Source organism: Macrotis lagotis, chromosome 4, assembly GCF_037893015.1.
Source record: "Macrotis lagotis isolate mMagLag1 chromosome 4, bilby.v1.9.chrom.fasta, whole genome shotgun sequence".
In the NCBI taxonomy this organism is placed as follows: domain Eukaryota; kingdom Metazoa; phylum Chordata; class Mammalia; order Peramelemorphia; family Peramelidae; genus Macrotis; species Macrotis lagotis.
The window spans coordinates 77,589,405-77,615,739 of record NC_133661.1 but is presented as its reverse complement, the minus strand read 5'-3'; the positions used below and the strand labels follow the sequence as shown (position 1 = coordinate 77,615,739).

The 26,335-nt window shown below is 39.7% G+C and overlaps 1 protein-coding gene across 1 annotated transcript in view; it reads left to right on the top strand.

The window, feature by feature from the left end:
* HOGA1 (4-hydroxy-2-oxoglutarate aldolase 1) overlaps positions 1 to 26,335 on the top strand; it is a 35,282-nt gene that overhangs the window by 1,081 nt on the left and 7,866 nt on the right. The window contains exons 2-6 of the mRNA XM_074233203.1: positions 21,323 to 21,451; positions 21,825 to 21,952; positions 22,258 to 22,392; positions 23,229 to 23,325; positions 26,041 to 26,174. Of these exons, the coding sequence (XP_074089304.1) occupies positions 21,323 to 21,451; positions 21,825 to 21,952; positions 22,258 to 22,392; positions 23,229 to 23,325; positions 26,041 to 26,174 (623 nt within the window). The remainder of the gene's footprint in view (positions 1 to 21,322; positions 21,452 to 21,824; positions 21,953 to 22,257; positions 22,393 to 23,228; positions 23,326 to 26,040; positions 26,175 to 26,335) is intronic.

Genomic DNA, 26,335 nt, shown 5'->3' with positions numbered 1-26,335 from the left:
TCCTCTCCTTCCCTATTACTTTATGAGGCCCAAAGGCAGGGACTGTTTTTTGTCTCATGTATTTCTTCCCCCCCTCCCCACTCTGTACTTACTATGCTATCTGGGACACAGCAGGTCCTTAGGAAAGGTTGACTAACTCCTTCAGTTGTCTACTTTGACCCCCCTCACTTATTATATTTTTTTATTTATAACTTTTTTTTTTTTAGGTTTTTTTGCAAGGCAAATGGGGTTAAGTGGCTTGCCCAAGGCCACACAGCTAGGTAATTATTACGTGTCTGAGGGCCGATTCGAACCCAGGTACTCCTGACTCCAGGGTCCGTGCTTTATCCACTATGCCACCTAGCCACCCCCACCCCTCATTTATTATTAACTGAATTTTTCTTTTTTTCTTACTTTTTACTGATCAATATTTAGAGAAGGCCCCGGACTACTTTGTCCCCTTTATTATTATTATTTTTTTAAATATTTTTTTAGGTTTTTGCAAGACAAACGGGGTTAAGTGGCTTGCCCAAAGCCACACAGCTAGGTAATTATTAAGTGTCTGAGGCTGGATTTGCACCCAGGTACTCCTGACTCCAGGGCTGGTGCTTTATCCACTGCACCACCTAGCCGCCCTAGCCCCACCTTTATTATTAACTGGCTTTTTTATTTTTTCTCATTTTTACTGGCCAATATTTAGAGAAGGCCCCTTAAGGAGTTTGATAGACAAGAGCAGTAGTTTATTATCATCATCACAGCAGGGCTGATGATATAGCCCCCACCCCCTTGGGAAAGGTTAGTGCTTGCTCATATCCTTAGCTCCCTGGGCCTCTAGTACTCTGCAGAATTTTCCTTTCAGTGTAGCTCTAATATGACACTGTGGCTGTTTGCTAAAGGAAGAGGTCCGTCAAGGCAGGAGGTCTAATCTTTTTTTTCACGCCATGGATCAAGTTTGGCAGTGAAGTGTATGGGCTCCTCTTCAGATGGGCAAAATAAAATATGTAGGACTACAAAGGAAACCAATTCTATTGAAATATATGCATTTTTATAAAGCCCCTGTCCTCAGAGACCTTAGTCTAAGCTAGACATGAACCCAACAAGTTTGGAAAGGCATTCCAGCCTTGCATGAGCAGTATATCTGACAGATGCCCCACCTAATGGCATTGCCACTGGCCATTGGTGGGTGCCCTGGGTGTTTATAGAAGCCTTGGGCCGATGGTTGAGGTGTATGGGTTTGCCCAGGTGGACTCCCTGGCTTACACCAGCTGCCTCTAAGTGGACAGAGGGGAGCAGGTTGGGAAATGCACAGGGTATAAACCTTGCCTCCTATTGCCTATTTCCACAAAATGGTCCCATTAGACTCAAGCCCAAAGTTTCCTAGCATGGCGGGTCCCCTCATGAGGCCTGGCCAGCCTTTTTGAGGCAGCAGTTAACATTCCAATTGAAAAAAAAAGCAAGCTCTAACTTAGGAAGCCTGTTGGTTGGTTGGTTTTTGTCCATTATTGAAGAAGACCAAAATGACATCACTAGGTTTGAGACAAATTACAGTGTGTCCGAATGTGACTGATCAGACTAATACAAACTTGGAATATTCTACCATAGGCTGGGCACACATAGTCCTTGTGAACATCTGCGGTGGGTACTCTGAACTTACCGATGTCACCTTTCCTGTAGGGTCTTTGAGAAGTGAGTTTTGTAGAAGGAGCTGCCTGCTAAAAGAATGAGTTCAGTGATGATTCAGGGGCACCTGGGCCCTTGGCGTGGACTTTGCTTCCAGGAGTTACAGGACAACTAAGAGAATATGTAGTTGGCTTACAGGCCTTCCTCCTCCTCCTCCTTTTTTTAGGTTTTTGCAAGGCAATGGGATTAAGTGGCTTGCCCAAGGCCACACAGCTAGGTAATTATGAAGTGTCTGAGGTGGATTTGAACTCAGGTACTCCTGACTCCTGAGCCGATGCTCCACTGCGCCACCTAGCTACTCCCACTCCCTTCTAAAAGCTTCTACACCTTACCTATATTAAGAAATATTGACAGGTGGAGCAGTGGATAGAGTATCAGCTCCGGAGTCAGAAGGACCTGAGTTCAAATTTGACTCAGACACTTGACACTAACTGACCAACCTTGGACAAGTCACTTAACCCTGATTACCTCACATTCAGGGTCATCTCCATTCATCCCAATTCATTTCTGGCCACTGGACTCAGATGGCTCTGGAGGAGAAAGTGAGGCTGGTGACTTAGCACAGCCCTCCCTCACTCAGATCTAATTCACATGTTTGTCATGGCATCACCTCCCTGATATCGTGGTAGTCTTCAAGAAAGGTCAGACAAGAAACATGAGGATGAGTGCACTGATTAACATGCATAAAAATCTGCAGTTACCAATTTAAGACAGAGTGTCCAGAATGGAATAACCTTCCTACCTCTTCCCTTCACTTCAAGGTTTTGATGAGTATGTGGGAAGGGGTCCTCAAGAGCATGATAATTACATTTTAAATGCTAAGACTAGACCAGCTGACTTTGACTCAGTTCCCAAGCAAGTCAAGGGGATCTGTCTGCTACCTCTCAGCTACCCTACAGCACATCTTAGAAGAGGGACAGAGTGAAAGGGGAGAGAGAATATGGTATATGGTAGTGGGGAAGTACGAATGGAGGGAGTTGTGATCAGCAATTGTAACAGTGGAAAAATATGGAAGTAGCTTTTGTGATGGACTTATCCTAAAGAATGCGATCCGCCTGCAACAGAGCTGATGGTGTTGGAACACAGACTGAAATACATGTATTATTATTATTGTTGTTGTTGTTGTTGTTGTTATTATTATTATTATTATTCTTTGGGGGGGGTTGTGGGGCGAAGGGGGTTGGGTGGCTTGCCCAGGGCCACACGGCTGGGTGGTTGTTGGGTGTCTGAGGTGGGATTTGAACCCTGGTGCTCCTGACTCCAGGGCCGGTGCTCTGTCCACTGCGTCACCTAGCTGCCCCTATTATTTTTTTAATTTTAATTTTAATTTTTTTCCTCTTTCCTTTACTTTATTACTCATGAGAGTCTATATTTTTTGGGGGAGGGGGTATTATGTTTACTCTTAAACAAGAATATTTTAGTAATGTATAAAACTCATTTGTACAAAAATAAAATAAATTTAATAAAGAAAAAATAATTAAAAAAGTAAAAACCAAATATTTAGTCAAGAAAAACAAATTCCCCCTATCAGCCATGTCTCCCAAAATGGATGCCTCATTTTTGCATCTTGAGTTTTTTGCTTCTGTGTCAGTGAGATGCTTCATCATAGGTCTTCTTACAATCATGGTGATCCGGATAGTTTTCCAGTGCTGCCCCTGTGCTGAGCTAATCTCTTGTACTTCCTTCCTCCCTCCCAATTGTGACCTAACACCATTCCAAAATGCTCTTCTTGCCCTTTCCTTCTTCCCTTCTTGTTCTCAAGACTAATTTCTCTTCTGTGACTGGAGAAGTCAAGGACAGAGACAATGCTAAATGAACTAGGAGCAAAAGGACATTGTTAGATAAAGAGTGGTCCGAGTTCTGACTGCTGGGGAGGGAATGACAGACTCAGCCAATAAGTAGCTTTTCATAATGCTTAAGGTAGAGAGAGGGTTCAGGGAATAGAGTGGGAATCCGGAAGACTCATTTTTCTGAGTTAAAAACTGGCCCCAGATACATACTGGCTAAGTGACCCTGGGCAAGTCACTTAACTATTTGCCTCATTTTCTTTATCTGTAAAATGAACTACAGAAGGAAACGGTAAACCACTCCAGTATCTGTGTCAAGAAAATCATGAATAGGGTTTTGAAAAGTCAGACCCAACTGAAATGATTTAGCCATGACAGCAAACAATAATTAGTAACCTCTGTTTTGTGGAAGAATAACCAAACTGTAGACTGAGTCTTATGCAGAAGTAGTGGTGGAGAAGGTCTCTAGTTTGACTGAGTTACCCTTCCAGTAAACTTGAGGGGGGGAAAGTCTGGCTTAGAGCAACAGACCCCAACTCCCTCTGTTGGATACTCAAGAACGGCCCCAAGCCTTGTTGGGACCATCTGCCCAGCCCTCCCAACTGTCTCCCTCACAATGGGGTTCATTGCTGAGGTGGGGGAGGGAGTGGAGGAGCAGGGATCCAGCCCACAGACACCCTCTGGTGTGCCTTTCAGCATGAGCTAGGTTATCTGGGCTCCTCGTTCCCTCTCATCTCTTCTCTCCCCATGCTTTCTTCTCTCAGACTGATTGGCTCAGGGTCCTGGAGAGCCTGGTAATCCTTATCCAGCAACCATCATGCAAGGTGGTGCTGGCAGTTGGCCTGCTGCTTGGGGCTGGAGGCCTCTATCTCTGCTTTCAACGGAAAAAGAAGTCCGTCAAATCCCAGGAGGGTTGTAAGAATGAACTCGCAGGGTCCCCTGCCAAAGTGTGTAAGAGTGATCCCTGGATCAAATCCCACTTCAGTCGCCTTTCAGATGAAAGGTGTCCCGTGATGCAAGAAGGTGGGTATGGGGAGGCCAATTGTCCAAATGCCAACGTTCAAGTGGAAACCTGTCCCTCCAGGCTTAAAGATAGGAAAAATGCTGATGTCTGCAAGGAATCCTGTATCAGCAAGCAGAAGGCAGTAGGAAACAAAGTGGTCAAGGACTGCTGCAGAGAGGTGGCCAAGCCGAGTCCATCAGAGAACAGAACATGGGCCTCGGTAGCTGCATGTGTGCGGGATATCAACATTGCTGGGCAGCAGTTGGCGGATTCCATGCTTCAGCGGGCCAAGGATTGTGAGAAATCTGGCCATTTGGAAACTAAGGATATAAAGAAAGAGGACTTCAAGGCCCTGGAGGATGTAGAGTTGAAAATCAAAGGGAATTTCCTGACCTGTCAGGAAAACAATACAGTTGGGTCAAAGGATATCTGTCAATGCCATGGCAAAGGTAGCCAGCCACCTTGTGGCCACCAGGTAGCCTATGATTATTTTGAAGTTAGCTAATCAGGTTGGCATCATCTCGTTCTCCCAACTGGGATAACACAATTGCACCACTGGAAGACTGTCCTACCACCTCCCCTAGCCTGCCTCTGGTCTGAAGAGAGTTTTAAATGTTGGTCAAAGGGATTTCTAATGTGTCTCAGGGCCCATCAACTTCAACTGGGTCAGCAAAACATCTGGATCTTTAACAATGCCTACAGGATGTCACAGGTGGAAAATCAAATAGAGGGAGCCATGTGACCTGCTAAGGAAGAGACCACCTAGGGAAAGTGGTACCTTCAGAACAGACTTTGCCCCTCCTAGATGACCAATGAGGAAGAAATCCACAGAAAGGAAGTCAATTCATTAGCTCCTCAGGAAAGGTACCAGGAACATCCTTTAGTATAACAGAGGGAAGTGCTCAATACCCCAGGACCTGCACCCTGCCCCAAAAGCATGGGGTGTGACTGAAAGAAAAAGGACTGCAAATGAGCCCAATAAAATCTTGCAATATTGTGACTCAGTGTCTGAGGACTTCTGTAGGAGCTGGAGTTTAATTGAAGAATATAGCTGATGTTGAATTCCTTAATCAGTTGAGATCTGGGTGGGGAGTATTGTTCCTTTTCCAGAATCTCCATATTTAGATCATGGTTGAGTAAGGTGCTATTTTGTGGGACCGAACTTATGTCCCAGGGAGCAGGCTTATGTGCCATTTAGCATTCTAAAGGAGGGGAAGTTGCTAGGTGGTGTTGAAGAGTTGGACAAAACTCAACAACAAATGAGGGCTTTTGTTGAGAAAAGTCATCAAATTCAAGCTAGTTATTTCTGGAAAATACTGTCTGTAACATAGGTAGCAGAAGACTTTCCCCACCCCTCCCACTGATTCTCCCCCCCCCCCCCCCAAGTGATCATTGAAATGAACAGACAAGACATTCTCTTCCTATCCCCTCTAATAGTCTTGTAGCCCTTGCCATCCCGATCTGATGTCTTTTATCCTTTCTTACTGATAGCCTTTTATCTTAGAAGCACCAACTAGGTGTCAGATGCTTGTACTGAATACTGAACACTAAACAAGAAAGATAATCCCTGCTCCCAAGGAGCTTCTGTTCTAATATGGGAAAATAGCACACAGAGGGGAGTGGCGGCCAGGCAGGAGTATTTTGAATGGAGAAGTTCCAGGGATGGTAAATGAAGTTGATTGACGGTATTTTCCAGAAATAACTAGCTTGGATTTGATGACTTTTCTCAACAAAAGCCCTCATTTGTTGTTGATTTTTGTCCAACTCTTCATGACCACATTTGGAATTTTCTTGGGATTTTCAAGTTACTGGAGTGCTTTGTCATAGCACATTTGACAGATGAAGTAACTAAGGCAAACAGAATTAAGTGACTTGCCCAGAGTCACACAGCTAAGAATCATCTGAGAACAGATTTGAACTTAGGAAGATGAACCTTCCTGACTTCAAGTCCAGTACTCTAGTGAGTCTTGCCACCTGGCCACCCTCCATCCTTGTACAAATACTTGTCCTGTTTCTGTTATATCTGTCTTACTCCCACTTTAATACCTTTAATACACAGTAAATTGTTCATATGCTTCCATTTCTTCTAGAGTTAATGGAGATAGGATCTACCTCTAGCTGGATCTACCTCTAGCTGGATCTACCTCTCTTCTGCCATTTCAATTTGTTTATACTCATCCTTTATCTTCTCTAAATCCTCCCTTAGCACACACTTAGTTCAGCATGGACCTTTCTCTTCTCAATCCCCAGGTTACCAAGATGTAATAGAAATATGACATCTCCCTAGGAGGATGTGGCTAAGACCCAGTCAGACAACAACTATGTATTAGGCACTGTTCTGATAGAATGATTAGAAAGTTTTTTCACCCATTGCAACAACCACAAACTATGCCCAGGGCACTCCAGCTCACCATCTGGTGGCTTCCTATTTTAATTATCCTTACTAATTTTTCTGAGCTACTGTAGAACTGCAAGCACTGTTAATATCCTCTAAACTTTTGATGCCCTCCAAATTCATTGCTCTGGAGAACAAATTCCAATCATACTTAGTCATTGCTCTGTTGGGAATTCTTTTCCTTGTACTCTGAATTACTAACTCTATGTCTAATCAGATGTGTTTAATTCAAGCTGAACATCATCAAAAAGTCGTCCTATATGGGATCCTGTAGAGTCAATAATAGACCATGTTACTGTTATTTCTTTAATTGGTAAAAGGTGATGTAAATGAGAAAGATCACTCACCATATAAGTACCTTGATGAGGCCACCACCATAGGTTCAGGTGTGACCTTCAACATCATAGTTTTATAAATTCAAATTTATGTAGGAGGGGATGTGGGAAAACTGGATCACTAATGCACTGTAGGTAGAATTGTGAATTGATCCAACCATTCCTTTTTTTTTTTAAGGTTTTTTGCAAGGCAAATGGGGTTAAGTGGCTTGCCCAAGGCCACAAGGCTAGGTAATTATTAAGTGTCTGAGGTCAGATTTGAACCCAGGTACTCCTGACTCCAGGGCCGGTGCTTTATCCACTACGCCACCTAGCTGCCCCTATTCTTTTTTTTTTAAAGAAAGATTTTATTTATTTTGAGTTTTACAATTTTTCCCCTGGTCTTGCTTCCCACCCCTCACAGAAGATAGTCTGTTAGTCTTTACATTGTTTCCATGGTATACATTGATCTAAGTTGAATGCGATGAGAGAGAAATCATATCCTTAAGGAAGAAAAATAAAGTATAATAAGATAACAGGGTTTTTTCCTAAATTGAAGGTAATAGTCTTTGGTCTTTGTTCAAACACCACAGTTCTTTCTCTGGCTACAGATAGTATTCTTCATTGCAGACAGCCCCAAATTGTCCCTGATTGTTGCACTGATGGAATGAGCAAGTCCATCAAGGCTGATTATCATCCCCATGTTGCTGTTAAGTTGTTCTGCTGGTTCTGCTCATCTCGATCAGCATCAGTTCATGCAAATTCTTCCAGGTTTCCCTGAATTCCCATTCCTCCTGGTTTCTAATAGAACAATACTGTTCCATGACATACATATACCACAGTTTGTTAAGCCATTCCCCAATTGAAGGACATTCACCCAATTTCCATTTGCTACCACAAACAGGGCTGCTATGAATATTTTTGTACAAGTGATGTTTTTACCCTTTTTCATAATCTCTTCAGGGTATAGACCCAGTTAGTGGTATTTCTAGATCAAAGGGTAGGCACATTTTTGTTGTCCTTTGGGCATAATTCCAAATTGCTCTCCAGAAATGTTGAATGAGTGCACAGCTCCACTCAATATGCACAGCATTAGTGTCTCAGATTTCCCATATCCCTTCCAGTGTTGATCATTGTCCTTTCTGATTCAACCATTCTTGAGAGCAATTTGGAACTTTGCATATGCTTTGATTCAGCAATACCACTACTAGGTATGTATCCCAAAGAGAGAATAAAAAAGAGGGAAAGACCCACATGTACAAAAATATTCATAGCAGCTCTTTTTGTGGTGGCAAAGAATTGAAAATGTAGAGGATACCCATCAATTCAGGAATGGCTGAACAAATTGTGGTAGATGAATATGATGGAATACTACTTTTTTCTATAAGAAATATGTAGTCAAATTTTAGAAAACCTGGAAAGACTTAAATGACCTGATGCTAAGTGAAATAAGCAGAACAAGAACATTGTACATAGAAACAGTACCATTGTGTGATGATCAGCTGTGATAACTTAGCTCTTCTCAGCAATACAGTGATCAAAGACAATTCTAAAAGACTTGTGATAGAAAGTGCCATCCACATCCAGAGAACTATGAAGTGAATACAGATTGAAAGCAGTGTTTTCATTTTTCAATTTTTAAAAATTTGTTTCTTGTTTTTCCCTTTTGTTCCAATTTTTCTTTCACAACATGACTAATATGGAAATATGTTTAATATAATTGTGCAAATATAACCTGTAACAGATTCCTGTTCCTTTTCCTGGGAGGGGATAGAGGAGGGAGGGAGGGAGAAAATTTTACAAAAATTTACAAAAAAAAAGCTATATATGTAATTGGGAAAAAAATAAAAACAGATGAAAGAAGAAAAATTTTTATCCCCCAAATTCAATTGGTAGAATCCTATCAAATTGCCTTCCTCTCCTTTAGGGATTTTTCGTTGTTCAGTTGTCTGACTTTTCATGACTCCATGGACCACAGTACACCGGGCCCATCTGTCCTCTACTGTCTCCTGAAGTCTGTCCAAGCTTGTGTTTGTTACTTTTGTGACATTATATCCATCTCATCCTCTGCTGCTTCCTTCTCCTTTTGCCTTAAATGTTTCTTACCATCAAGGTTTTTTTCCAATGAATTCTGTCTTCTCATTATGTGATCAAAATATTTAAGCTTCAGCTTCAATATTTTTCTTTCCAATGAGAAGTTTTTGCAATTGGGAAAAACATGTCTTTGACTATATGGACCTTTGTAAGCAAGGTAATGTCTCTGCTTTTAGTATCCTGTACAGATTTGCCATTGCCTTCCAAGGAGAAAGCATTTTTTTAAATTTCATGGCTGCAAGCTACTGTCTATGGAGATCTTTGAACCCCCAAATATGAAATTTTTGCACAATTTCCATTTTTTTCCTCCTCTGCTAAGAAGTGATGGGACCAAGTTGCCAAGATCTTAGTTTTTTTGATGTTAAACTTCAAGCCAGCTTTTATACTCCCCTCTTTTACCTTTTAATTCTAATTTACTTTCTGCCATCAAATTCATATTGTCTGCAAATCTGAGATTATTGATATTTCTCCTAAAAACCTTAATTCTGGCTTTTGAATTATCCAGTCTGGAATTTCACATGATATATGCTATATATATATGTTAAACAAGGTGACAACATACAATCTCCTGATACTACTTTTCTAATCTTAAATTCATCAGTTGTTCCATGCTCAATTCTGTTGCTAGTTGGCCCACATTCCTTAGGAGTCAATAAGATGATCTGGTACTTCCATCTTTTTGAGGATTTGCCATTGTTTTTGTGATCCACACAGAAAAGACTTTAATGTACTTAATAAAATGAATGAATGAATGTTTTCTGGGACCCCCTCAATTAGTAAATGTTAGCAATTTGATTTCCAGTTCTTCTGACCCTATGAAAATCAGCCTGGTGATCTGGTGATTCTCAGTTCACAAGTTGCTGAAGTCTAGTTTGCAGAATCTTAAACATAAACTTATTGGCATGTGAAGTGAATGTAATTGTTCCATAATTTGTACATTCCTTGACTTTGCCCTTTTTTTTAAAGATTGGAATGTAAACTGAACTTTTCCAATTCAGTGACTGTTACTGACTTTTCCAAATTTGCTAGCATATTGAGTGTAGCACAACATCTTTTAGAGTTTTAAATAGCTCAGCTGAAATTCTGTCTTCTCTACTAGCCCTATTGTTAGCAATGCTACCTAAGGCCCACTTCATTCTCCAGAATGTCTGGCTCTAGAAAAATAAACACACCATTGTGGCTATCAGTGATATTAACATCTTTTTTTTATAGTTCTTTTGTATATTATTGCCACCTCCTCTTAATCATTTCTGCTTATGTTAAGTCCTACTATGTTTGTCTTTTTTATACCAATTTTTTACATGAAATGCTTCTTTGATAAATATTAATTTACAAGAGATTTCCACTCTTTTCTATTTGGTTGTTTTCTTCTATTTATTTTCATTGCTCATGTAAGAAAATCTCATTCTCTCTCCTTATTCTTCTCTGAAATTCTGCATTCAGCAAGATTTGAACAGATATCATTTGCTTATTTTTTAAAAAAATTTTATTTAAGGCAATGGGGTTAAGTGACTTGCCCAAGGTCACATAGCTAGGTGATTATTAAGTGTCTGAGGTCAGATTTGAGGTCAGATTTGAACTCAGGTACTCCTAACTCCAGGGCCGGTGCTCTATCCACTACAACACCTAGCTGCCCCCAAAATAGCCAAAATTCTAACAGCATAAGTATATGTTGAATAAATAGAAAATGACTATAGAGTCTTTTAAAATAAGTTTAAGAAGAGAACACTAGCAGGAGAATTCAGGAAAAAAAGCTGCTGATAGGTGATGGATCACCAATCAAGAAGGAATAGAAGGATTATCTGAGGTAAGTAAAAAGGGAGTATGTTCTAAGCAGGGGGAATGATGAATGCAAGGGCAGAGCATTCAGTGTGTGGAACTAAAAGTTAGATTGGGGAACAGAAGAAGAATGCATAATGAGACCCAAAAGCTGGCCTGGGGTAGGGGTAAGCCTAGCTCTACTCTGAAGAAAATGTTCACAAGACACACTTTCTAAATTTAATCTGTACTATTAACCCTTTTCTCCACTTTTTTTAAGCTTAGACTATTGACAAAACAATAAATCAAGGCTTGATTTGAAGTGTTTACCAGTTTCCATAGTAAATGCTCACATTGAAAATTTAACTATTGGCTTAGACAATTTGAGCTTTAAAAGCTAAACAGGAATTTGCCTTTTATCCTGGAAACAATGGGAAGCCACTACACTAGAGTCTATTTGATGTGGACAGATCTGAACTTAAGGAAAACCACCAGAAACAATGAGGCAGCACTAGCATGTTGAGAGGCTTGGAAACTCAAAGACTTTTGCAATAATCCAGGTGCTGGTGGATGATGTCTAAACCAAGGTAGTAGCTCTGTTAATGGGGGGGGGAAAGGTCACAAGTGAGAGATGTTTTTAAGGTAGAAACCACAAGATTGGCAATTGATTGGATTTGTGAGGTGAAAGGGAATAAAGAGTGGTAGATAAGCCCTAGGTTATGAATCTGGGAGACTCTTAAAAAGAGTGATGCCCTTCATAGAAATAGAGAGGTTTGGGAAAGGGCTGCATTTGGGGGGGGAAAGAATGAGTTCTGTTTTGGACATGTTGAGTTGGGGATATCTCTAGAACATTCCGTTTGAAATGTCTAATGGATAACTGATGTGAGTAAATCTCAAAAGAAAGATTAGGGATGATTTTAGATATCAAAATAGAGATGATAAAGACATGGGAGAGCTGAAGATAATTAGTGAAAGAGTAAAGAAAGGGAGTAGGGGGTTGGGACAGAACTTTGACTAACACCCACAGGTGTTAGCATGACATGAATAGCCATATAAAGCAAAAGAAGATAAAAAGGACCTAAAGTAAATAAACAGGAAAGAGGAGAGCCAAGTAGTTTTTTTTTTTTTTTTAGGTTTTTGCAAGGCAAATGGGGTTAAGTGGCTTGCCCAAGGCCACCCAGCTAGGTAATTATTAAGTGTCTGAGACCAGATTTGAACCCAGGTACTCCTGACTCCAAGGCTGGTGCTTTATCCACTATGCCACCTAGCCACCCCCAAGTAGTTTTACAAATGCTGGAAAGGATGAAATATCTAGGAGAAAAGAACTGCCTTCAGTGTCAAATGCAACAGATATATCAACTAAAAAAAATAGTGTGTAAAGGACTATTAAAAGCAGCTGTTATCATTGACAAGTTATCACTGAGATTATCTTTTTTCCCCTTGACTTTCCATTCAGACCAAAAGCTGTCTACTTTATCTTTCTGCTAGTTAACAATTTCCAAAGCTTCCATTTACTTTGACCTAGTTCCCTTTCAATTTTTATAATTGGAGAGACACCTAATTTCACCCCATCTCTTAGGGTGAGATGGCAGGTAAGATGGTACAGTGGGGAGAAACTGGTTTGAAATTAAGAAGATCTGAGTTCAAATTGAACCTCCAGGTGAATCACTTTATCTCAGTTTCTTCAACAATAAAATGGGGATAATAACATCTACCTCTCAAGGTTGTGGTGAGGATTAAATGAGAAAATATTGCCCTTAGGAGAGTTTCTGGCCCATAATAGCATTACATTCCCCACTTCAGTAGCTAACTTACTTTGTTTTAGACTTAGCTGGATTTCAGAAGGTAATATTTTCTGACTTTGTCCTCAAATGCTTGAATCTTCCTAAAGGGAAAAAAAGGTCAGAAAGACCTCTTTATTGAATGTAGAGAGGCAGCTAGACCATGCAGTCAATAAACCTGGAGTCAGGAAAACCTGAATTCAAATCCAGCCTCTGACACTTAAAAAGCAGTATGATCCTGAATAAGTCACTTAACCTCTGCCTAAATTTCCTCATCTGTAAAATGGGGATTACAGAATCTACCTCCCAGAGTAGTTTTGATGATAAAATCAAATATTTATAAAAAGTTTTGAAAATATTAAAGTGATATGTAAATGTTAGTTGCTATTTATCATTATTAATGATCATCATATACTTATAACTATGTACTAGGAATCTGCTTGAGTTCACTTTCATTGGCTTGTTACTCAGATTAGTTTATAAGATACTCTGGCCCTGAAGGGGATTCTATAGAATCATATAACAGACCTCCCACCCATATACCTAATCCCCCAGCAAATAGTCCTCCCTCCAAGAGCAGCTAGGTGACACAGAGGCTAGAGCACTGACCTTGGAATAAGGAGGACATGAGGTCAAATGTAACCTCAGACACTTGACACTCTGTTTGACCTTGGACAAGTCACTTAACCTTGATTGCCCTACATCCAGGGCCATCTCCAGTCATCCTGATTCATATCTGGTCACTGGACCCAGCTGGTTCTGGAGGAGAAAGTGAGGCTGGTGACTTAGCACAGCCCCCGACAAAAAATCCAATTTATGTGCTTATCATGGCATCCTTCAAAAACCAAGGACAAACATCATCATCAGTCCTCCATCCTCCCCATGAATACCTCTAACTGTGGGGTACTCAGTACTTCCTGAGGCAACCAATTTCCAGTCTTGGAACAGCTCTAATCATTAGGAAGTTTCTCCCTCATATTGATCTGAAAATTACATCTCACTAATTTTCACCCATTTGCTTTTCCATTTACCTTGAATATCTCTTGTATGTACATAGCTGTTTGCATATTAGACTTTTAAACTGTAAGCTCCTCAAAGGAAGGTAATATGTTCTTTTTTTTTCTTTTTTGTTCCCAGTGATTTAGCACAGTTAACTGAGCAAAACAAATATGATAATCCCTCTTCTACTAGGCAGTCCTTTCCACATATTGAAGGCTGCTGTCATGACTCTCCTTATTTCTTTGGACATGAATTAGAGTTCTTTAAGCATCTCAGAGATTTATTTCTGGATATTCTGGATGGTTTCTTAATGAGCTTCCTAAAATGTGACACCCACCACTGAGCAAGATCCTTCAGATTTGGTCTAACTGGGGCAGAGTACATCAATATTGTCTAGATATGTTGGGTACTAGTGTTATATCTTGGGCTTAGTTTCTAGACTTTGATCCAAGATACCAAAGTTGGAGGGGGTCATTTTCACTTATAGTTAGTTCTAAGATAAAATGATGGAGCTCAATACCTAATAAGCATGGATAGTTAAAGTAGGAAGCTATCAGATGATAGGAAGATGTGAATTCTACACCTAGCACCATCCTCTTCATCTCTGGCCTCCTATTGATGTCTTCCCAGTCTCTGTCTCCCACTACTGGGAGGTTTCTCAGTTCAGCAGGTTTTGCTGCATTCCATTTGCCACAAGTCCCAGTTTGTGTTATTTACCCCAAGAAAACCCCACAGATATTTTGCTATGGTCCATTATAAATGTGTTATCTAATCTCAAACTGGCCTTTTTCTGATGAAGAGTACTTTTATTGAGAATCGAGATGCACAATGGATACAGTATTGGGCCTGGGCTTGGGAAGATCTGTGTTCAAATCTGCTTTCAGATACTTATTGTGTAACCCTGGGTGAGTCACTTAACTCTGTTTGCCTCACTTACTCAAGGACCTGGAAAAGGAAATGGCAAACCATTCTAGTATCTCTGCCAAGAAAACCAACTCAGAGTTGAACACAGATGAATAGCCATGGATTCTTTATTTCTCCCTAGTTAATTTCTTCTTTTTTATTTTAAATTTCTCAATAAATTTATTTTTCAATTAAAAAGCATTTATTTGGGGGTGGCTAGGTGGCACAATGGATAGAGCACCTGCCCTGGAGTCAGGAGTACCTGAGTTCAAATCCAGCTTCAGATACTTAATAATTATCTAGCTGTGTGACCTTGGGCAAGCCACTTAACCCCATTGCCTTGCAAAAGAAACCTAAAAAAAAAAAGCATTTATTTTCTTTCCCCAAAGAAAAATAAAATTCTTTTAAGTAAACTGCAGAGTCAAATAAAATAAATTGCTACATTGTCCCTAATATCAAAATATGTCTCATTCTGCATCCTGAGTTCATCAGCTCACTGACAGGAAGTGAGTTCATCTTCAGTTCTCTTTAATTATGGAAAGTTATTACATTGATCAGATCCTGACTCTATTCAGCTCCCCATAGGTTTTCAAGCCTTCTCCCCCCCACCACCACCAACAAGTCACCTACACTATCTTCTCAGCTGCCTTACAATCCTGCTTTACCAAGAAAAAAAGGCCATCTATTCTGAGCTCCCTTTTCTTCCTAATCTATATATCAAAGCCCATCCTCCATTGCTGTGGCTTTGCTCTCTGATGAAGAGATGACCCTTATCATCAAGGCAACTCCTAGGATACTTGTGACCTTAATATCCTCTCTTCCTATTTTCTACAGCAACTTGCTCCCTATTTATTCCCTCTCACTCTTTTATCTTCCATTTCCCCCTATCTATTGTCCCCTTTCTTGCTATGTATAAACATGTGCAGGTATATGAAGGGAAGTAATCTATAGGATTTTATTTTATTATGTCATCCTGTCAAGGTAGTTTCTTTCTTGTTTTCATAGCCAACCTTTTAGAAAAAAATTTTTAAAAAAAAAATCCAACTATTTGTGTGTCTCCAGATTTAGCCATTCACTTTTCAATCTCTTGCAATTTAATTTCCAACCTCAGTCCCAGGTGAAGCTAATCTCTCCAGCATAGTCAATGATCATTTTCCTGAATCAAATGGCCTTTCTCCTTTCTCATGCCTGTTACCATCTTTATGGTATTTGACACTGTTAAACCATATCTTTTTTCCATTTGCCCTTCCTGCCTTGTGACTGACTGTCTCTTTTGCTAGATCATCATCTATGTCTTACCCTCTATGTAGCCTCCAGGGTTATTTCCTGGGCTGGTTTCCCTCTTTCATTTTTTTTCTTTTCTCTCTTTTGTTATTTATTTTTAAATTCTGGGAATGGGGCAGCTAGGTCAGGTAGTAGACAGAGCACAGACCCTGTATCAGGAGGACCTGAGTTTAAATGTGACCTCAGACACTTAATAATTACCTAGGTGTGTGATCTTGGGCAGGTCACTTAACCCCATTGCCTTAAATAAAATTTTTTGGAATAAAACAAGCATTTCCATAACATAGTAAAATAAAAAAGATGACTGCATATGAAACTTCAAATCTATTATCTTGCTATTTTAAATATATAATAAAATTATCATGTAAATTTATTTTTTTCTTCCCTTCCCACCACCACTTAGAAATGGCTACCATTAGACACAAATATGTATGTGAATATATATATATATATATGTACATATATGTGGTACATTTATAATTTTTCTATTAGTTCTTTCTCTGTATACAAAGAGCATCTTCATGTTTCCTTTTTATTTAATTTGATTATTTATTATAGCTAAAAGACTTATTCACTCAAGGTTGTTCTTAAGATAATATTGCTATTACGGTATACAATGTTCTCAGCTCCCATGAAGTCAGTTGCTATTGCTCTGCAGATGATTCCCAAATCTAAATTTCAAGCCCTAGTTTTTCTCCTGAGTGTAAGTCTGACATCACCACTTGTCTGTTAACATCTTCAACCAGAGGTCTATAGATGTCTCAAATTAAATATATCCAAAACAGACAAATATTCATCTCTAAACTGACCCCTCTTCCCAACTTCTCTATTTCTGTTGAAGGTATTGCTATTCTACCTGCCATCTAGGTTTGCAGCCTTGGAGTCATTCCCAACTCTTCCCTTGCCCTCATCTCTGCTCCACCATATTCAGTTTCCAAGATCTGTCAATGCTACCTCCACATCTCTTGTATTCATTCTTTTCTTTCCAGACATATGGCCGCCATCCCAATTCCAGGTTATTGTCCTAATCTTCTTATTGAATTCTCAGCTTTTAGTCTCCAAGCCATCCTCCACTCAGCTGTCAAAAGAATCTTCCTTAGACTGGTCTGACCAAATTACTCCAGTAATCAAGAATCCAATCACATTTCCTTCAGTTTTTGTTGCCATTTATTTTTATTATTATATTTGATTTTTCAGACTGATCCAACCCAACATTTTACCCTTTTTAAGGTCTTTTGGTGTCCTAATTCCCTCTACAACATTATTATTATTAACATTAGCTACTATATTAACATTATATTATATTATATTAATTATTATACCAATATATAATATTGTGATTGATACTATATTGTATATACTATAACTATACTAACATGTTATTCCTCCCAACCTTGTGTCTTCTGTAAAATTGATAAATGTTTCAAACTATGCCTTTATCTAAGTCATTCATATATTAAGTATCAGAGATTCATTCTGCATCCCTGAGACATCATACTCCTAAATTGACAGTGAACCATTGATGACATTAGGTTTCAATCTACCTAATTGTAATATTGTCTAGCTTCTTTTAATCATTTCCACAAAATCTCATGAGATATGTTTTTAATTCTTTTCTAAAATCTGGGCAAACTACAGTTACAATTTCCCCCTAACATACCAATAGAATAACCCTGTTCAAAGAAAAAGAAAAGGTAAAGGAAATGAGGTTAGCTCAGCAAAATCTGTTCCTGATGAAGTCAGGCTGATTCTTTGTGATCACTGTTTCTCTAACTGTTAAGTATCCCTTTGATTCCTTTGGGTGTTCTCAAAAATTTTCTAGTAAACAAAAGTCAAGTTCACTAGTTTATGGTTTCCTGACCCTTTTGTGAAAATTGAGACATACCTTCAATTCCCTTCTTCTCCTGAGTCAGTTTTATTATGTGTTCCGTCTTTAAGTCTCTGTTTCTCATTCTGTCCAGGTCATCTGTGTATACTCTTATGACAATATTGCTTCTATTTCTGTTTATTGTTTCTCTACTCTGGTTCCACGATTTCTTTACATGAGAATACTTTATAATATGATTTTTACTTTGTCCCTCACTTTACCCCTTTTATCTAAAGATCTATTTTTCAGAAATTTATTCTTCTCCTAGATTTTTCCCACACATTTGAGATGAAATTTACTTCTTTGCATTAAGATCTCTAATCAGTCTTGCTTGTTTCCCATGTTCTTTTGCATTTGTAGTTCCTCTGATTTTTCTATTTTTCCTTCTGTTATTTTTGTAAGTCTATTTTGCATTCTTTTTTTTTTTTGCTATTTTATTTTTATCTTTCCAGCTAAAGGTCATGAAAGTCTTTCAACATTCATCCACATGCATAATCATAAGTTACACATTTTTCCACTGCTCTCTTTTCCAGCCCCATCCCCTCAGTGGAAAAACAGTCTGATAAAAATCATACCTGTACACTCATGTTCAACATGCTCACATATTAGTTATTTCCAGTATGAGGTATTAGAGCCAAGGGAAAAGAAAGAAAACCAAGGAATAGAAAGGAAAAATACAAGATAAGTTTTTAAGAAAATGATCATAATATCTATTCTGATTCTGATTTTTTCCCATTAGGTGTAGATGGTATTGTCCATAAGAGGTCTCCCAGGGTTGTCCTTGATCTCTGAACTACTGAGAGGAGCTGCATCCATCATAGTTGATCTATTCACAATGTTGATGTCAATGTGTACAATGTTCTCTTGGTTCTGTTATAAATGGTTTGTGAATACTTGGTCCAGAGTGATTAAAATAGTTTTTTAAATTAAGATATCTTAATAAAATGGCACAGCTCCCTCATGGTGGGAGAGAGGGGCAGGGTAATCCCAAAATATAAGGTCTCTTATGCACTTTGAGAGGCCTTGTTCCTGCCCTCTCAAGCCAATCATAGGCTGGGGTCACAATCTTTCCATTTTCCCCCTCTCTGCTCATTATACTAATGAGCAAGAACAGCTAGATCTCCTTGAACACTATTTTGTATTTTACTTTACTGAATTTCTATTATTTATCTGGATTTGTTGCTTTAATGATCCTCTGGGGTTTTCTAAGAAAACCATGATGTTCTCAACAAATGGGAATGATTTATGTCACCTTTACCTATAGTTATACCTTGAATTTCTCACTTTTATTTTATTTCTATCCCTAGTAGTTTTAGAACTATGACTAGCAACAGTGAGAAAAGGTAGTACCTTTGTTTTACTACTATATTTACTGGGAAAGTTTCTAGTATTTCTACACTGCAATTAATACTAATTTTTTTATTTTAGTTATTTATCAAACTAAAAATTGTTCTGTGCCTATGCTTTACAGATTTTTTTTGGCATAAATGAATGTTATGCTTTTGTCAAAATTTTTTCTGCATCTATTGTTAGAATCAAGTGGTTTGTTTTTAATATGACTGAGTATATTATTTTTTCCCTATCATTTAAGCATCCTTACATCCCTAGAATAAATCTAACTTGATCATAGTAGATAATTTTTTGCCCATATTGCTGTGGTCAGCAAATATATTCTTAATAGCTCTTGGTAGACACAATCATTGTTCCTGTCCATGAGTTGATTTGTCGTTCTAATATTTGAAGTTACTATTAATATAGGAGAATGTTTAAATATATGGTACTGATCATGCTGAATGATCTGGTGATATCATGGGTATATTGAGGACAGACCCTGTCTGAGGATGGGCAAACCATTTGAAATCTGGGTCTCTAGGGACAATGAAGAATGGGGCAGGAAAGATAAACAATAAAGATAATTTTTGTCTATTTCACAGTTTTGCCTACTATGGCCTTAAGATAGCTAGGCCTTTGTTGGCCAGCTTCCTATAGTTCTTATTTATGGAAGAGAGATTATAACTCCAAGGTTTCGATCTATTCAATTTCTAGCCCCTTCTGCATATTTGGTACATGGTAGATCCCACAATTGCTTATGCATCCTTTCCTTGCCAACATACACAACACAATTAGGGCAGCTAGGTAGTTCAGTGGATAGAATCAGGAAGACCTGAGTTAAAATCAGGCCTAGACACTGACATTTACTAGCCATGTGACCTTGGCAAATCATTTAACCTTGATTGCCTCACATCTAGGGACATCTATAATTATCCTGATCCATATCTGGTCACTGGACCCAGTTGGCTCTGCAGGAGAAAATGAGGCTGATGACTTAGCACAGCACCCCTCACTCAACTCCAGTTCATGTGTTTGTCATGGAATCACCTCTCTGATGTCATGGTCTTCCTTGAAAACGAAGAATAGACATCATCTACATAACTCATACACACATTCATGCACTTGTACACACCTCTCCTTATCTGCAGCCTTCGTAGCTGCAATTTTGAAATGAACGAATATCACTGGGAGTCTGATGGTCCTATCCCTGGTTGAAGTGAATGTCTACTGTGTTACTGCCCAGGCCAATCTAAGTGGGATCACTCATTTGAGCAGAATAATGTCCCTAGGTGGGCAGTTAGGTGGTGTTGGACCTGGAGTCAGTAGGACTCATCTCTATAAGTTCAAATATGACCTCAGACATTTACTAGGGCAAATCACTTAACCCTGTTCCCTTCAGTTTCCTCATGCAAAATGAATTGGAGAAGTAGACACTCTAGTGTTTCTGCCAAAAAACCCCCAAATGGATCATGAAAAGTTGAACATGACTGAAACAATACAACAACACTGATGATAACAATATTTCTACCAACAACAATAAAAATGTCCCTAGTACTGGGTATCCAAAATCAGAAGACTAAGTAGATCAGCCATAGTTGTAACAATGACTATTTAGATTTTCACTGTTTGGGGTGGATTGTAAGTAGAGTGTCAGTTTCTTGGTGGCAGAATTTATTTCATTTTTTTATCTTTGCCTAATGTGGTACCTTATACAGATCAGGTGCTTCATAAATGTTTCTTAAACCGACTTGAATTAAACTAAGAAAATCCCTCATTAAAGTCCTTGTCAGATTTTATAAGAAATAATATACAATAGAAAATGTGCTAAATTTGGGGTCAGGAGCCTGGGTTCATATACATATTCTACCATTTATTTCTTGTGTGACCTTGGACCAGTCCCTTATTATCTCTGAGCTGGAAGGAACTGGATTAGGTGACCTCTGAGATCTCTTCCAGTAATAAAGCGGATTCTATATTTATTTTAAAGAAGAAATGGAGTCTCAGAGACTTAAAATGACTTGCTGAGGGTTGTATAATTACGAAGTGTTGGGTCTAGAGCTTGAACTCGTCTGCTAGCTCCAAGGTCTTCACTCTTCCCCCTTCACCATGCTGATTCCCTCAAGTTTTAATGGGTTCTTTCTTGCAGGTTTTGTGGTACAGGGATCCAATGGCGAGTTCCCCTTTCTGACGAGCAGTGAGCGACTGGAGGTGGTCAGCCGAGTCCGACAAGTGATGCCCAAGGATAAGCTCCTATTAGCTGGCTCAGGCTGCGAGTGTAAGAAACCACTGTTTGGGTAATCCTTGGGTGGGGGCAGAGGTTAAGCCAGCGAGACATAAGTCCTATTCCTTCAGGTTTAGAGTTCTGTTAACTCTGAGATATCTAAGTTCTTTGTCTCAAAACTATACTTGCTCCAAAGCCTTGCTTCAGGAACAGGAAAATGGAAAGAATACTGGATTCCAGTTTGAATCTTATCAGCTATTCACTAGTTTCATACATAACCTTGTGAAAGTTTTTTATCTTCTCTAGATCCTAGTTTCTTCATCATGATGAAGTTCTTTCAGTGTATAAGAGCTTACCAGGTATGAATCTGTGATCCTACCACATCTTTCTTTAGCTAACCCCCCAAATTGCCCTTCTTATCCTACAGCTACTCAAGCCACAGTAGAGATGACTGTCAACATGGCCCAGGTCGGAGCTGATGCTGCTCTAGTGGTGACACCATGCTACTATCGAGGCAGGATGACCAGTACAGCCCTGATCCATCACTACACTAAGGTGTTTCAAATCTCAGGGCAGGATGGTAAAAAAAAAAATGATAGGTTCAGAGGATGGGGAAAAGACTAGATTGGAAAGGAGAAAATGGGAGAATTAAATTTAAAAAATTGATCATTAGATGGGTTTTTTCAGAGAAAGATGAAGATGTCCTAAGGGTGCTTCCAGGGGAATGAGTAGAATGACTACTGATATAGGTAATGTAGCTCAGGTTACTGAGGCAGAAGGCAAGAGGACTCAATGTAGCTTGGGTTCCGCAGATCTGGGATAGGTGCTTGCTTACATCCTCTCCTTTTTGTACCTTTCAGGTGGCTGATCTGTCTCCTATTCCAGTGGTACTGTATAGTGTCCCAGCTAACACAGGACTAGATCTGCCTGTAGATGCTGTGGTCACCTTATCTCAGCACCCAAACATTGTGGGTATTAAGGACAGTGGAGGAGATGTGAGTCACAGTCAATTCCTAGGGTATCTTGGACAACTATCTTCTCTTTGCCTGTTGAATTTTTAAAAGTATAACTCACATGCCATTTCTGTTCCCCCAATGTCCTCATTCCTCCATCCCCACTCCCAGGTCACTTAAGGCTTTTATTTCTTCAAATATATCAAATTATACTTCTCTTGATTATCATACATCCTTTTGTTCAGTACTTATTCATATACAGACTCCCCTAGTAGACTGTAAGTTCTAGGAGGGGCTAATCTTTCTATTTTAGCACCAAGTACTGTGCTTTCTACCCAGAAGATTTATAATAAATGAATTGAATTGGATTCCCATGGATCACACCCATTCATACCCTACTGATTGTATTTTGTTATTGGAAGGCCACTTAATTTGGAATCAGGGACCCATGTTCAAGTCCTATTTCTGTTACTGTGTAATCTTAGGCAAATCACTGACCTTTTCTGGGTCATAGTTTGCTCATTTGCAAAATGGAGAGTGGAAACTAGATACAAAGTCCCTTCTAGTTCTAAATTTGTGGTCCTATGACTCCCTAAAGGTTAAGTGCCCCAGGCCCACATTCCTCCCAATCCCATTCCTGGGTTTCTCTGGTTCTATCTCTCTTACTTTGTCAAAGCTCTTGTGCCATTCTTTGGTCTTCAGGTAATGCTTTCCTAGCCCTAGCCCTAGCTCTAGCCCTAGCCCTAGCTCTAGCCCTAGCCCTAGCTCTAGCCCTAGCCCTAGCTCTAGCCCTAGCCCTAGCCCTAACCCTAGCCCTAGCCCTGTTTGTGTTCAGAGCCTTTCTAGTCTCTGATCTGATGCTGTATCTAATATTGCAGGTGACTCGAATGGGACTGATCATTCACAAAACCAAGAAGCAGGATTTTCAGGTGTTGGCAGGATCTGCTGGCTTCCTGTTGGCCAGTTATGCCATAGGTGGGTCAGCCCCTCCAGACTCTGGGATTTCCCTTTGATATTTTGGAGTATATTTGGAATTTACATAGAGACAAACAGGCAAGCAGAAAGCAAGCATCAATTTATTAAATGCAGATGTTTTATAAATATTTTCTCATTTCATCCTCACAACAACATATAACAGCTGAAGAAACTGAGACAAGCAGCTGGACTTAAACTCAGATATTCCTGACTCTAACCCCAGAATGCAATGTGCCCTGAGATACTTCTAGGAAAAAAGATAGGGTCAGAAAAGTGACAACTAGAGATTGTTGGAAGTGACCAAACATGGATGAGCAGGTCTGAAAATGGATCAGAGAAGGTAAAGATGGAGTAACCAGCCTAGTCACTCTGAAACCTCAGGAAAGTTGCCAGGGGATTGGCCTTTGTGAATATTTGGCACCTAATTTTGTTTGACTGCCTTGTATGTTGTGGGGACACCTAGGGCCTGTTCTAATGTCCCAGGCTCCCTGTTTTGATACAGATTTAGCTCCTCTAATCTCACCTTATAAATCATTCACACTGGACAGTGGCCCTTCCCCTCCAAGTCACCTTCTTCTTCCTATCTTTGAGTATAGAATAACTAATACAGAGGCAATTGAATTGACTCAGATTGAATAGAAAGGGATTTGGGGTTGCTTGCTCTGTGTTATGTTTTGGGGGCCAAACTCCCTCAAATAGTCAAATAAGTTGTTGATTGGACTCGAAGTAAGGAAAATCTCAATTCAAATTTCTGACTCTCCCTTCTAACACTAGCTTAGGCAAACTGATTAACCTCTTTTCAAGTCCATTTCTTCATTTGTAAAATGAAGATAATAGGGGCAGCTAGGTTGTGCAGTGGACAGAGCACCGGCCCTGGAGTGAGGAGTACCTGAGTTCAAATCCAACCTCAGACACTTAATAATTACCTAACTGTGTGGCCTTGGGCAAGCCACTTAAGCCCATTTGACTTGTAAAAACCTTAAAAGAAATGAAGATAATAAAACCTTCATACTTACCATTGATATAGTGGATACAGTGCTAGACCTAGAGTCAGGAAGACCTGAGTTCAAATCCAGCTTTAGACAATTTACTAGCTAAATGATCTTGAGTACTTAATTTCTGCCTCAGTTTCCTTAATTGTAAAATAGATGTAAAAAGCATCTTCCTCGCAGGATTTTTGTGAGTGTTAAATGAGATATTTGTTAAAGACTTAGCACAATGCCTGAAAAATAAGTGCAGTATAAATGTTTATTCCCATCAACCTTTCCCTCTTACCTCATGGAGAAGTCTTGAGGCTCAAATGTAATTTTATATTTAAAAATTATTTATAGACTTGAAAAGAACTACATAAAGGATAGTTATTCTTCCAGGTCAATAATAATAATAATAGAAATAGTTCACCTTTGTACAGACTTGAGAGTTTCAAAGTACATAAGACATCTTCACATTTGAGCCATTTAATATTATTGCTGTATACTTATCTTCCCATTTTACAGAAACGGAGGCTTCAAGAGGTCCATTGACTCACTCAGGGTCACCCACTAGTCTTCCCACCTGGAAGTGCAACTCTTTATCAACTATATCTCAGTGTCTCTGTCATGATCCCTGAAAGACAGAGACACGTGGAAGATGATGGGTCCATCTCCAACCATGTGGCCCAGGGTTCTAGATTCCAAGAGCTTATAGAAAAATTGACCTGGTCTCTAGCCTTAAGTCACTTTAGTTCTCTGTGGGCTTTCATTGGATCATGATTTAGCAATTCTTACCAATTCCTAAAGCAAAGGGAAATGTAGCAGGAAATTAGACCTATATAATTAGACCTATATAATCTATAAGGCCTCTTCTTGTTCTCAGAAATGAGACTTGTCCCCAGATACCTCAATCCCAAGATTATACTGTTCTTTCTCCCTAGGCCTAGACCCAGTTTCTGCCCATTCCTCAGTTTATTCTCTAAATAGTTTAGATTTCTGTGGGAACTAAATGATAAGAGAACAAGGCTTCTTGTTTGTGGCTGATCCTGTGGTCTCCTGGGGTTGGGGTCATAAGAAAGGAACCTTAGCTGGCAGATGGGATCATGATTCATCCGAATCATCCTTCCCAGCTCCCCTGGGTACGGGAAGGGAGTGAGACTTCTGACCAGTCAGCATCATAGCTCCAATTTCTTGCTGCCCACCAAACTCCTCTAAATAGCACTTGGCTCTTTGAAATCTGCTTCCCTCATGCATGATAACTTTTCTCCTTGGTAATCTATATTCTGTGGTCACAAAGTTCCTATTTTTCCTGGGCTCAATGATCAATACTAGAATGACTCTACTTTCTCATCATGCATAGCTGCATTGGGGTGACTTGAGTTCCAAGGCAGAGTCTCTATAAGTACTGGTTGGCTACAACATGATTTAGGGACAAGCTCACTGGGAATTTGGAGACCTGGGTTCTAGGCTCTGCTTTACTAAGAATTAGTCTGGTGTGCCCTTCAGGCAAGGTCACTTTGCCTCTTCAGGCCTCAGTATTCTCTTCTGTAAAATCAGGTGGTACTAATGATCTCTAGGGTCCCTTCCAGATCCAAAGTGCTAGGATTCTAAGTCTCCTAGGAGAATGGAAGCTCTCCATTTCAGGATTCAGGGCTTCTCTGGACAATGTATATGGGGAATGGAGGGCAAGGGGAGCTCTCAGACTCTATTTTGCTTTAAGTTTTGTTTCTGGCTGTGGTGGCAGGAGCTGTTGGGGGCATATGTGCTTTGGCCAATGTTCTGGGAGCACAGGTGTGCCAGCTGGAGCGACTCTGCCTCACCGGACAATGGGAAGATGCCCAGGCCTTGCAGCATCGCCTCATCGAACCCAATACTGCGGTGAGCTCTGTGAAGGGATCCTCCTCCCTTAATGTCTGTTTACAGCTGTTCTAGGCATCTGGATGTGACAGACTACAGGAACTTAAACAGCTTCCCAATTGATCTCTTTATTGTCAGAAAGAACCCTACAAGGATGGCATCTTAACTCTATGATCAGATGG